Below are 13,647 nucleotides of genomic sequence, written 5' to 3' on the forward strand. Positions count from 1 at the left end.
TGCCCAACCTTCCTTCCGAGGAGTGGCTGGTGGGTTTGAACCGCCAGCCTTCTGGTTAGCAGTCCAGTGCCTTAGGCACTATGCTACCAGAGCTCCTTCATCTATATAGACTCAAGAATTATAAGAATATCCCTTAATAGACCTTTTAAAAGTGGCTTATGTCTACTACTTATTGTAGAAACTGCACTCAAGTCCAGCTTTCCGTATGCCCAGTCTACTTGGTTGGCATGGCTTTCATCAGCTAATAGTAACTGAAATTTTTAGCATTTTATTTCCATAGCTTAGAAGGGGAAACCGTTGCTAAAGCTTGCTGTCTAACTCCAACAATCACAGCCTCTTTGGAAACTGAAGCTCATGGTGGGAATAGAAAAGGAGATGTCTTCAGGTCCAGCTCAAAACAGTGCATGTTGACAAGGATCAGGATAGGTTAAGTCTTTGTGTCTACATTGCATCTTCCCCTCTCCACCCGGCTCCAGTCATTGTGACTCACACATGCCATAACGGTTAGTGGTGGTGTCATCAAGCATAAAGGGAAGAACAAGATGAAATCGAAGCCTTCTTCCCCAATTTTGAGACATTTGAACTGTGAGGCAGCCTTATCCTAAGGGGTCCTGGTCTTTGCCATGCACCTTGTAATTTGCATCTGATCAGCTCTTCCTGGGTCATTTTTCTTCCTAGCATCTCAGAACCCTAAGTGTCCTCTCTTATGTCCTGCATCACTAGACAAGCTCTACATGGCACTGGGAGAAGGTGAAGAGTTCCATTTCGATCACACTGTACACCAGTGACCCAGGAAAACTATGAAATGTCAGGGCATACGAGAGATGAAGTGTCTGCTGGCTGCAGATCTCTGCCCCTAAAAGTAGGCACCCAGCAGGGCTCAGCCCAGTTCCTCTTAGGAATCTAACTTTTGAGACCTCCCCAACTATCATCATTGAACCACAGGTTTTTTGCCCCAAATAAAATTCTGAGATGATGGCTGACAGGACCTTTGTGATTTCAGGGCAAAGACGGCACTGCAGCAGTACCTGGCGTGATGGGAGGCGCCCCGGGCACCTGCGAGCACCCCGCATCCTTGTTAAGGAAGTACAGGAACTAGCCTCGGTCGATTCCTTCTATTTGCACAAGTCACCTTGGACTGCAGGGAGCTGTTTTGCAAAAGCAATTTAGTAGGCTTAGATCTCAAATTCATCTTGAGAACTTTGTTTTCTTTTCTTTCTTTCTTTCTTTTTTTTTTTTTTTTTGAGGTAGTAATTTCCTCAGAGGACTATTGTGCTTTGTTTTGTTTTTTTCTGAGCTACCTGGACTCTTTATTAGAACAATCATTCATCATTTTCCTTTGGACCTACAATTTTTTGCCTATGCTGCAGCCACTTTGAGTGAGAATGAATGTGTCTGTGTACACACAATGGTGTGTGTACAGTGTGGTGTGCATGTGGGTCAGCGTGGATGTGTGTGTGGGGTGTATGTGTATGAGGGATACCTCAGAATTTTCTTTTCTTATTTTGTGTGAAAATCTCTTTTCTACAGATTTTCCAGGGTTTAAGCATTGCTTGCTGTATAAAAACTTTACTGAATTATATACAGTTTGAATGAAATGTTATTTTAAAAACAAAAATAATTGTTAAGTGTTCCATAAAAGTTATGTTAAATTTTGGTCAGATGAATATTTGTAAGTAAAAAATATATGCATTTCTGAACCTCAACTTACATAGATTTCTTTATAAAAAAAAAAAAGAAGAAGAAGAAGAAGAAAAAGTTGGTGGTAGTCGGCCTGAGTAACAGGCATTATACATGGTGCTGTGCAAAATAGTGAACTAGCATCTTACTGCCGTCAATATTAGCAGGTACAGAGCCTTTTTTCAGCCTAGCTCAGTAAGTTCTCAGGCTTCCAAGGCAGATGGACAGAATGGAGTGGAGTGAGGCAACAGATTCACCAGAGGATTTTTGACATCTCTAAGGAAAGTGTAACTACTGACAGCGACAGCCAAGCCGTGGCTTTGGTGGGCCACCTTTGAAAGGAACTGGGGACTTAGAGCCCTCCCTCAGCCCCGAATCTTGTCATTGGTGTGACAGTATCTGGCAGGATTGATAGGCAGTCAGGGAAGTTTAATCTCAAAAGTCAAGCAGGTCATCACTTCCTGGAAACAAAGTCAGATCACCTGTGCTTCCTGAACAGCACGTATCACTGTGAAACTGGAGAATGTTCCATGGATCCCTCTGGAGAAAGAAGCAAAGAACAGAATAGTTCAGAAAGCTATCTTTCTCTGAGCTGTGCTTGGCAAACTGATGTTCCGAGTGCTTTTGTAAAATGAAATCAAAATTTTAGTAAAAGATGTGGCTAAGACGTTTTCCTAAAGTACTCAAGTTGAGTGAAGGAAAGGGAATCTCCCCAAGATGGCCGAAGATGACTTCTTTTTACAGCAAGTACTGCTTAGCCCTCTGTAGCCCTTAGCTTGGCACCTACTCCTACTTCTGGGTCAGCTTCAAGCTAGAACTCAATAGAGGTTGCTCTTGACTGTTTGAAGGTAGAACCAGCTTTCCTTTTCCCTTTGCTAAAGAAGATCAAAGGCACAGTATCCAGAAAGCGAAGTCTGCAGCCCAGAAGTTTGCGGTGAGTGTGTGCCCTGGTGGGGCCTCGGCCCACCTGCCACTCCTGAGGTGGTGTTACTCACATCTCAGCTGCCCTGTACCTTCCTTGGAAGAGTTTATGTTTGATTGCAAAGGAATGTTTTAAAAATGTATTTAATGCAATTTTTCCTGGTCTCAACATGACCTCCCAAGATTAAAACACAAAGATTTCTAAGTTGTTATTTTTTCAGCACATCACTGGTTTAAAAATCTGTCAAAACAGGGACTTGGGTTTTGTGCAGACATCAGAGTGCTAGTGTGGGACAGCCAGCTTAACAAAAACTTAGCTTATTGGAAATAAAGCCTTACTCAGGCCCACTCACTGTAGTTTCCAGTACTGAGAAAATATCTTGGGTTGGCATCTATAGCATAAAACACTGTAGAGTTAGTATTGAACGTACCAGGTAAATATAAAGAAACCAATAATGAATTGCTGAGACAATCTTGAGCCTAAATAGCATCAGAAAGCTGAAGGCCCAATGGAATAACACTATCACCCTTCAGCTCTGTGGATAAATCTTGCCTGTGGGCATAAACAGATGGTCAAATAAAAAGTGCTTTACTACAATTAACTTTTTTTCTGATTTAAATGAAGGAAAATATATTTATTAAAACAAAGCTGTTTGCTGCTTCACGCAGGTGCAGTGTTCACTCAGCAAGGAAGTGGGAAGAATGGGATGTGGTCTTGTATCAACACCCGAGTTCTTAACTAAGCTTCTCGCTCTAATACTGCATTCTGTTTCTCCTTTTGTGCCCTGATTGTAACCCAACATTTATGAACTAGAAAAGAATGTCCAATTTAATAAGTTGCATTTTTTTTTTCCCCTTAAGCACTTTATTCAGAACAATACATGTTCTTCTGGTAGTGTTTGGATAATATGGTTTTAACACATGCTAATAAAAGCCAAGAAAAATGATGGCAACTTCTAAAAAGGAGTCTGTTTTCCAAATGTCTAGAACATTAGGAAACATTAAAACCTGTGAAACCTGTGGCTCTTGGTGAATGAGGGCCTGGGAGGTGGCTTTGCGTTTCAGAGGACTGGGCCCTTGAGTGACCCCACCTTCCAGGGGTATCTGCAGAAGTCTGGGGATGCCTCTCCTGACCTCTTCCTGAGGACCAGCAGACTTACAGATGGCTTCTCCCAGCCACCACAGCTCCCATGATACAGGGTCCACCTCCTCTTCCTCTCCTCTCCCCCTTCAGATATCCACACCTCTGTTGCCACCACCCACCTGACTCCAGTCCAGAGGTGGGCACATGGTGTGTGTACTGTGCAACAGCAGCTGTTGTCCCTCTGCAAGGACACATGGGTGCTCTCCCCTTACTGGTTGCACTGTCTTCCTTACCCCATCTCTAAAGCAGAATACCTGCCTCACTGGAAACAGAGGGAAAGCCAAGGACACACATGCCACAGAGCATGGGGAGGACGCTGAGGTGGCTACCAGGGGAGCAGATGTGAATGGAGGGAGGCCCTGAGGGGACCTGAGACAAGGCTAGGAGAGTAGGAGGAAGAGCATGCAGGCCTCTGTCCTATGACTGTCACAGGAGAAACTTAGAAGTGGGGCCTGAGAAAGAAGGGGAAAGGGAGACTCCCACTCCGGGTCCTGATAGATGGCCCATAGAAACAGGTCGCAACACCTTGCCACCTGGAATAGGGGTTGGTGCTGGCCAGACTTGCCTGCCCCAGGGGTTGGTGCTGGCCAGACTTGCCTGCCCCCTTTGCTCTCACCTTCCCCGAGGTGGGCAGAGAGGCAGCTGTCAGTTTCCAGAATAGGGGAAGTTTTGGTCCAAGGTCCTTCCTTCCATTTCTGCAGCCCCTGGCTCCTGGCTTTGGTTCTGCCTGGCAGTCAGCCTCTCACTGCAGGTGGCCCCGAGCCAGTCCTTAGGAAGGAGCCATCCTCCTTGACTTCATGAGGCCAGGCCTACCTGCCACTCTGTCAGTCATTCATGCCTAGAAGCTGAGAGACCTTAACACCAAACGCAGTGCCCATTCTCCAGCCCTTGGTTTGCTGTGTCATGGAAAGTCAGGCCATCATTCTAGCCACTCTCAGGTGCCCCATTCCTTATACTCTGAACTCTGAGAAGAGGTGCCCTACAAGACTTAAGCCCCAGTATCCCTGAGCCACCAGTAGCAGGGAAGAGGGCACATATCACCACCCCTCCCACTCTGGCCCTAGAGGTCCAGTGCCTCCCTATCACCCCAGCCCAGCCATGCCTAGCTACTTCCTGGAAGCTTTAAAGAGCTATTAAACATGTAAAAACACATCTCCCCCACAAGCTCAGTTCCCCCTCTTCTCTTCCCCTCTTTCCTCTGTTTGTGGAGTCCCTGTTCACTCCATATCTCATCTTGCCAGTGACAGATGATCATTGGCTTTTGGGGAGATGAGCTAGCTGTCAGCTGGGTGCACCTCTGCCCCCAAGTAGCTCATTCAGAGCCATTCTTGGCCCTGTGGTGTGGCAGCCCAGGTGTTGGGTCTAGGGCTCTTCCAAGTTGTTTCCAAGCTCCACGGTGGGCACACACTAAGTGGGTTCCCCTTTGTAAGCCCACTCTCAAAGGGAAGAGCACAGCCCCATGATGGATTGTGTGTCTGTGGGTCTGGAGCCGTGTGTCCACCTTTCTGGGCATATCCTGTCAATGAAGGCTCTGTTGAGCACCGGGCTTCATGTGGGGGTCCTGCCCAGGTCCTGATGAGCACAACAGGCATGGATGTTTCCATCCAGTGATGGAGCATCATGGGAGAAGCATGGCTGAACACCCAGTGTCCCAGGCCTTGGTCCCACCTTCACGCAGCCTGACTCATCCTTTTCTCTCAGGCTGAGGAACGTGAGGGTCACAGCACAGGGCCTGGCCCAGAGTGCCTTGTGCTGTAGGCTGACAGAAAAATAAACACAATCATGAAGAGCAGTCTTTTGGGAGCTCTCAGTCCACGGAGCCCGGTGACTTGGTAGGGCTCGCTGCTCCTTGGGCCTGGCCGCCCGTGGGACAACAGATGCACTGTAGGGTTCCCAAAACAGCCACCAGAGCTTCCTTTGGATTTTCTGGTTTGGTTTTGTTTTCTCCTGTCCATTTAAAGAACTTTTTCAAGTCATAAGAACAAACACCTGGAGAAAACCAGCAAGTGAGAATGAAATTGCTGACATTTACCTCATGGTGCAGAAGAACATGGCCTTTTCCTTGGAGAGGAAAGAGTCTGCCTCGGCTTGGGGAACTTCCAAATAAGCCAACAAGCAAATTGGTGAGAAGGAGTAAATGCACATTACCGTTCATGGGGAGTGATAACAGTTAACTTTTGTGAAACCTCCTGTGTCCTTCAAGAGAAAAACCACAGACGAACAGCTCAGTCAGGCAATCTAGTGAAAGCTGAAGGCAGCTTGGCCCCACAAGATGGGGTCCTCAGGTTTTAAAATGAGGTTTTATCCAAAATCAGAACCCAAAGAAATGGGGAGGAGGTTGTCAAGAAAATTAGATGAACCCAGGTTCCAACTATAAACTTCAATCATTGCTTTATGAACATGCCCTGTATCACTGAACCACAGGTGGGCACATCTGACAGCATTTAATGGTTGTCCCCATGATGGGTAAGCAGCATGAGAAGGGTTTACAGCTGATTTCTGCCTACCTCTATGTTGACGTGCCCAGTAGTGTCATGCCTAATCTTCCTGTACTGTTTTCAAGTTCATAGTTACCAAGTTAATCTCTTAACTTTTTTAATCTAGAAACTAGACTACTGTTGGGGAGACATCCTGTGTAACTCAGTATCCCCTGAAATGATACCATGTCACAGCAAAATACAGTAAGTGATGTTCATTTATTTTTTTAAAATCCCAGAGACACCAAAATGCTAGTATGCGTTCAATATACTGTTTAATAAGGCAGGAAAGTGTATCTTTTCATTGCCCATGAAAATTAGTTAGATTAAAAAAAGTATTAGTGCTCAAAAGAGTGAGTTCCAATTTTGGAAGAGTCCTTAGAGCAGCAGACCTGAATGCACTCATTTGATCCCGTGGCCGACCCCTGGTCACGTGCTCAGGAAGAGCAACACAGTCATCTCAGTCCATGGAGCCTGGTGACTCGGCAGGGCCCGCCGCCCCTTGGGCCTGGCTGCCTGTGGGACAACAGATGCACTGTAGGGTTCCCAAAACAGCCCTCCCAAATCCTTTGCCCTACCCACCATCCACAAGGTGGAAAAGAGGACGTAACTGTATGGACTGACTATGAAGTGAGGGGTGGGGGTGGGAGGGACACCAAAGAGGGGTCTTAATATGTGAGTTCCTCAGCTGACAGTGGAAACAAACATCACAGGATAGTGGATTAAACAGGCTGCTACAGGTCAGTTCCTGCCCCACCTTACAGTGCCCCCTCTGACCCCCTATTTTTTCTTGACTGGATTTGAGATTTTGAGGAGGCCACGAGCATGTCAAATAGTTGAGCAGACATATCAGTTAAAGCCCAAACATTCAGTGCACACATAGCTTATTACCATTTTAGATCTGTGTGTGGCTTTCTCCCAAGAATTAGTTCTAGGATATTTGCCCCTTGGCTCCGTCCACTTCATTTAGGTGTCAAAACTAGAGACAGCAGGAGCAGCAGGGGTCAGGACTAATGGGGCAAGTCACCTGCTCTTTAGAGCCTTTGAGTTTCTTACTCAGATTTGGAAGTAGTGAGGCTGTTTGAAAGCTCTACACAAAAGAGAATGGTCCTAGATTATGACCATGAGGGAGAATCATAGCAGGCTCTCGGCAGAGAATCCTGCGACCTGCAGCCTCCTTCTCAGATACATCTCTGAGGGCTTAGCATGGTGCAAAGTACACAGGAAGTGTGGGGTGATTATCTGGTCACTGACTGGCTTTGAAAGTGGCTTCCATAAAGTCAATTTTGTTTTCCCAGTGGTTTCCACAGGAAAATGGAAAGTATGTTTCCAACAAGAATATGAGCCTGAAATAAGATTCATGCTTAAGAATGCAGCAGAAATTTTATGGAGGTATTTATTAAAGTGCAACGCTTATCTATGAAAGCACAACACAGTTCAGGACTGATGGTAAAGTTACATAACCAAACCAGTTGCAGGTCCAGTTGACTGACTCGTGGTGATGTGACCTCTTATGTGTCAGGGCAGAACTGTGTTTCACGGGGCTTTTTAGAAGTTGATCACCAGGTTTTTCTTCTAAGGTACCTCTAGGCACCTCTTGTTGTTGTTATGTGCCCTCGAGTCGGACCCGACTCATAGCAACCCCTCCTTGGGTTTCCGAGGCAGTATCACTATGGAAGTAGACTGAAACCACCAGCCGTTCTATTAGCGAGCTAATTAGCCATTTACATTACCCAGGAACTCCAAAGTTACATAATGGCCCTTTTTTTCCCCAGAACGAGGAGCCCTAGTGGGGCAGTGGTCAATAAGCACTCAGCTGCTAAACAAAAGGTCAGCAGTTTGAACCCACCAGCTGTTCCATGGGAGAAAGATGTGGCAGTCTGCTTCTGTAACAATTACAGCCTTGGAAACTCTAAGGCAATTCTCCTCTGTCCTCTAGGATCACTATGAGCCAGAACTGACTCAATGACAATGGGTTTAATTTTTTTTTTTTTTTAGAACAGGACTTTATTAGATCGAAGGGTTAGTAACCAAATAGTGATTATCAGTCCTCACACACACTCAAGTACATAGTCAAATTTCTTTTCACCTCAGGTTTAAAAGACCAAATCTGATGACTTACCCTGAGGGGCTTCTGTCCCTTTGTCTGAAAACTTGAAGCTGGAGAAGAGCAGTGCCAGTTCCCTGTCGGCGTCTTCTCTGTCTCTGCTTCCGTGGACGGCGTTGAAGGGCATTTCTGTGCCATACTGAGCACGGAGACTGGGACGTTGGCAAAATGCAAAAGAAACAATTGCTTCATTTGAAGAGAAAGGTTTTGCTTTCTGGCAGCATGATCGCCAACCACCAATCAGCACTCTGTGTTACTGTGAAGTTGTTTTCCCTCTGATGGAAATACCCAGAGCAGTGGCAGTGAGAGTAAGAGCAGCTGACGGGGACTCGGGCGTGCTCATGTCTGGGCACAGCGCCAGGGCCTCACATCCATGCTCTCATTCATTTGCACCACAGCCTATGAAGGAGACTTGGTCATCATTCCTATTTTAAAGACATGTGAGTAATGGTATAATCTCAGGAGCTGCCATTTTGTTGATATAACTCCCTTCCTGAATGCTTTATATAGATTTGCATAGTTAGTTCTCACAATAACCTAAGTATTTTATATATATATAAATTCATTTAATCCTCACAACATCTCAGGCAGTTCCTGTTCTAGTATTGTTTTTTGGATGAGGAAATTGAGGCACAGAAAGACTAAAGTGTGGCCCAAGGTCACACAATTAGTGAAAGGAAGCTGGGAGATTCTGGAATCTGTGCTCTTAACCATGCCTGGACAGGCTCTCATGCTGGAGTACTTATATCAGAGTTTACAGACGAGAGGGCGGGCTTCGAGAAGGGCTTGCCCAAGTATACGGTGAGCTAAGATCTGAACCCTGGGCTGCCTAAGCCCAGGCTGCCTAATAGATAAATGCTCCCAGCCCCCTACAGCTACAGGGTACAACTGTAGTCTCTTGGCTTCTTGCTAATTTCTGGTTCTCTCCTGTCAGCTGGGCTTCTCTCGGTTTCACTGGCCAAGCAAACAAACGCGACGCACTGCCGTCGAGTCGGATCCGACTCACAAAGTGCACTGGAAATTTGACATCAGCTGTTTAAGGCTAAACAGTCACTGGGCCAAGGAGCAGCCCAAGCCAGCCTATACAAGCCAGTACAGAACAGTGCTCAGATACTGGAGGGCCTCAGGACACCCTGACAAGAAGGGGGAGTCTACAGTGCAGATTCCCAGGCCCCATCCCCAAATCTCTTGACTTGGCTTGCCTGCTTCTGCATTTTCCTGGGTCTGTTGCTAGTGGCCCTGGGCTCATACATGGGACCCTTTGGCTGAAAAAAACAGTGGCTGAGGACTGAAGGCAGCAGTAGTCTTCAGGAGAACAAAGAGAAGAGAGGAGGTAGCTCCCAGGAGGTACTCAGCGAAAAGCTGGTGAATAGCTTAGAGTGGGAGCATGTCAGGGTTTCTCCAAAGACGTAACAAAGAGGTCACAGTCCCCTAAATATATAACAAAGAAAGGCGCTCCCAGCTGTCAGACAGCCTTCTGTGTTAGCCACCGTGCTGGGGCTGAACATCAGGTGGGGCTCTCAGCTTCCTTGGATGTAGGCTCTGAGATAGATGAAAGGACCATAGCTGGTGGTATCACCTGTCAGGTTGCTCCCTCCTGGCCACATTGGGGTCACAGGGCCCCATGAGGGTTCGCCAGGCGGTGACCACATCCTCAGCACCCTCGGTCCTCGTGAGGACCAGGAGATGGCTTGGCCCACTGCACATGTGATGTATCAGCTTCTCAAATCCTTCCTAGGTAAAGAAGGGAAAACAGTGACCCAGGGTAGGGCCACTGGGGCCTGCAGAGGGCCCCCACCTATGAGATGGGAGGGGGTCAGGAAGCAGCCTTTCCAGCAGCCAGCACGCTCCTGGACACCCAACAATTGCACCTCCCCTGTCTGGCTACCTCTTCCTGCCATGGAGGACCCAGAGAGGGGTGGTGGTGACCAACCACACCTAGACAATTCAGATATAACTTAACGGCAAAAGGATAAGACCTTTGTTTGACTCATTTTTGGTTGAACATGAAATTATTACAGTGAGTTAGGTAAGAACATTAAAAAGTAAAAAAAAAAAAAAAAAAAAAAAAAAAAAAAAAAAAAAAAGCTGCCAGTGAGCCAATTCCATCTCATGTTGTTGTGATGTGCCATCAAGTCAATTCCAACTCTCAGTGGCCCTATAGAACAGAGTAGAACTGCCCCACAGGGTTCCCAAGGCTGTAATCTTTATGAAAGCAGACTGCCACACTTTGTAGAGCAACTAGTGAGTTCAAACTGCCGACCTTTTGGTTAGCAGCCAAGTGCTTAACGACTCTGCCAGCAGGGCTCCTTATTAAAAAGACCATATACAGTAAAACGTGTGAAAGCTGGAACCTGTGTAAGACAGAAACCTATCAGAGAAGGAAAACTCAAACATTTTCCACTAAAACAACAGAAAAGTGGTAAGACTGCACCCTGTTAAAGGCAGAAAGCTTGTGAGACCTGGAAAAAGAGTCCTAGCAAGTCCCAGCTCTCACAGATTTCACTATATAAAGAAATCATCTTGTGTGGGTACTGGATAACCCAGGGATGGACTGTAGTTGATTCTCTTTCTTCTTTTTATTTATTGCAATGCCTTGCAGCCATTACCCCTGCAGTACCCTAGTTTTCCTTTGGGGAACAACCCTTCTCTATTGCACTCAGTTCTAGTTTAACACACACACACACACCACTAACCCAAGAGGTGTGACTGTGACCCAAGCTAGGTCAAGTGGACACTTGTAGGGAAGCCATACCAAAACCCACTGCCATCGAGTCAATTCCAACTCATAGTGACCCTATAAGACAGAATAGAACTGCCCCAGAGGGTTTCTAAAGCTGTAAATCTTTACATAAGCAGACTGCCTAGTCTTTCTCTTACAGAGCAGCTGATAGGTTTGATCATTGACCTTTTGGTTAGCAGCTGAATGCTTTAACCACTGTGCCAGCAGACTCCTTAGGGAAGCCATAACAATAACAAATGGAAAGAGGTTGGATCTGAGTTTTCCAATGGCAGGTTAAAATGACTATCCGTGAGTCTTTGCTTCTGAGAACCCTAGAACTGTCTTGGTTCCTTTTCTCCCCCAAGAACTTACTGTTAAAATCTCCCTTCTTTTTCTTCAATTCTGTGAGTTACGGAGTATCTTCCTAATAATTCCTTATTTGTTACTTAAGTTAGAGTCAAAATCTTTTCCTTACAACCAAAGAACTTTACCTATTGACATAACCTACCATCACTATTCTGAGAGCAAACTCATGGCCCACTTGCTGGCTGTATTCCAGTTCTTCATAATAGCCTACTTTCTTCCAAACTAGTACCAACCTATAAACCCAATGTTGGAAAAATAAAGAAATGAGAGTGTGCTGAATGTGTGGAACAGACAAGCTGACCTCTCCAGCTCTATGCTGGTAGAAGAGCCGCATTTCTGCCTCTGTCATGGTTCTCTCTTCATTGGTTAAAATGTCAAACCCAGCTTCTTGGATCTGTAGGATATATATATGCAATCAATATATGTATTGTAAATGCTCTGAAAGGGTAAGTCAAGCTCAAATTCACATTTATCTTAAGAGGTAAAAGAAAAAGATAGGCACCACTGAAAATTGTGGGGATTCTCATCACCAATGCTATCAGTCCCAATCAGAGTTAACAATTTTCACTTACTTAGTGGCATTTTACTTAACTATCAGAGTTAACAATTTTCACTTACTTAAATGGCATTTTACTTAAAACTCCCTAGAAGCCTCCTTGTTCACCAGGATGTCCCCTTGATGACACTTCCTGTTTTTCCACCAGAGAAGACATTAAGACAGTTGTGGAGAGCACATTTGTCTTCCTTACCTTCATAATGATCTCATCAGTGTTGCCATGTACCACTGCATCTGGTTTAATGATGGCCAAGGTACAAGTCTTTCCCGATGAAACTGAAACAAGTTGAAGGACAGTGCTGTTGGATGCTGGTCTCACAGCACCACCTCCAAGGCTCTGCAGAGGTTCCCCCACAGGGCAACTGCAGTCTCCACAAAAGGCCCCGGTGCACCAAGTGCCATACACAGCCCCGGGCTCCCTGTATTCCCTCGTGGCCACTCCCTGTCACCCTCTCTTGACTTCTCAGCCTCTACATCAGAAAATGTATAGCACTGGGCAAATCGACTACAAAGGACCTCTTTCAAGGGCTGAAGAGCAAAGATGTCTCCTTGAGGACTAAGGTGTGCCTGATACAAGCCATGGTATTGTCAATCATCACTTCATATGCATGTGAGAGCTGGACAATGAACAAGGAAGACTGAAGAAGAGTTGGTGCTGGTGAAGAATGCTGAAAGTACCATGGACTGCTAAAAGATCTAATGAATCTGTCCTGGAGGAAGTGCAGCAGGAATGCTCTTTGAAAGCAAGAATAGCCAGACTTCATCTCAACTACTTTGGTCATGTTATCAGAAGGGACCATTCCTTGGAGAAGGACGTCATGCTTGGTAAGGTGGAGGGTCGACAAAAGATGGGGAAGGCCCTCAATAAGATGGATTAACACAGTGGCTGCAATGATGGACTCAAGTATAGCAAGGATCATGGAGCTGGCACAGGACAGAGCAGTGTTTTGTTCTGCTGTGTACAGGGTCACTATGAGTCTGAGACAACTCGATGGCACCTAACAACAACAACCTCTATCTGCTGTGTTTTCTCACTCCTGCTCTTTAACTTTCCTGTGATGTGCCCAATGATGGTTGTCACAGGTCCCAAGCCTACAAGAATTTTCACGAGTTTTCATCTCTAGCGCATACTACCAAACTGCAACTTCAGACCTCATCTCAGTTTAAATTCCAAAAGAAGATCAAATTGGTTGAGCTCGTTTTGCACTAAAGGATCAGTTGTGGCTCACTGACCAGTCTCCTGATTGGCTGCCTTCAGGTTTGGGTCCACTTGACCCATTTAGCTGTGCCAATGAGGGAGGTGTCAGCTGCTTGAACCACAGAGGCTGCAGGGAGGCCTGTGTCTAGTGCACAAGCCCATCTCTAGTTTACTCCTGCTTTTATTCTCCAATACACTATTCTGCTTCTCAATTTATACATCAGTTGTGCTACAATGAAGCATGATGATATCTACATTTAAGGAAGGCTTTCTGCTATTGAAAAGGAGCTCTGGTAGCACAGTGCCTAAGGCATCTGACTGCTAACCAGAAGGTTGGTGGTTCAAACCCACCAGCCACTCCGCAGAAGCAAGACTGTGCAGTCTACTTCCATAAAGATTTACCACCTCAGAAACCCAAAGGAGCTTGCTATGAGTTGGAATCGACTCGATGGCAGTAGGTTTTTTTTTTTTTTTTT

At 45.9% G+C, this 13,647-nt stretch overlaps 2 protein-coding genes across 2 annotated transcripts in view; one reads left to right on the plus strand and one right to left on the minus strand.

Annotated features, from left to right (window-relative positions):
* Positions 1–1,037, plus strand: part of ARMC8 (armadillo repeat containing 8) — a 138,572-nt gene extending 137,535 nt beyond the window's left edge. The window contains exon 21 of the mRNA XM_007947497.1: positions 1,004–1,037. Within this exon, the coding sequence (XP_007945688.1) occupies positions 1,004–1,037 (34 nt within the window). The remainder of the gene's footprint in view (positions 1–1,003) is intronic.
* A 5,645-nt stretch (positions 1,038–6,682) lies between these two features.
* The window catches only part of NME9 (NME/NM23 family member 9), a 46,316-nt gene continuing 39,351 nt past the window's right edge, over positions 6,683–13,647 (minus strand). Inside the window, exons 7-11 of the mRNA XM_007947540.2 lie at positions 12,167–12,249; positions 11,719–11,811; positions 9,909–10,063; positions 8,341–8,481; positions 6,683–6,734 (exon numbers count right to left, since the gene is read on the minus strand). Of these exons, the coding sequence (XP_007945731.1) occupies positions 6,683–6,734; positions 8,341–8,481; positions 9,909–10,063; positions 11,719–11,811; positions 12,167–12,249 (524 nt within the window). The remainder of the gene's footprint in view (positions 6,735–8,340; positions 8,482–9,908; positions 10,064–11,718; positions 11,812–12,166; positions 12,250–13,647) is intronic.

Source organism: Orycteropus afer, unplaced genomic scaffold (genome assembly GCF_000298275.1).
Source record: "Orycteropus afer afer isolate SDZICR_OR568_19922 unplaced genomic scaffold, OryAfe1.0 scaffold00188, whole genome shotgun sequence".
NCBI classification, from domain to species: domain Eukaryota; kingdom Metazoa; phylum Chordata; class Mammalia; order Tubulidentata; family Orycteropodidae; genus Orycteropus; species Orycteropus afer.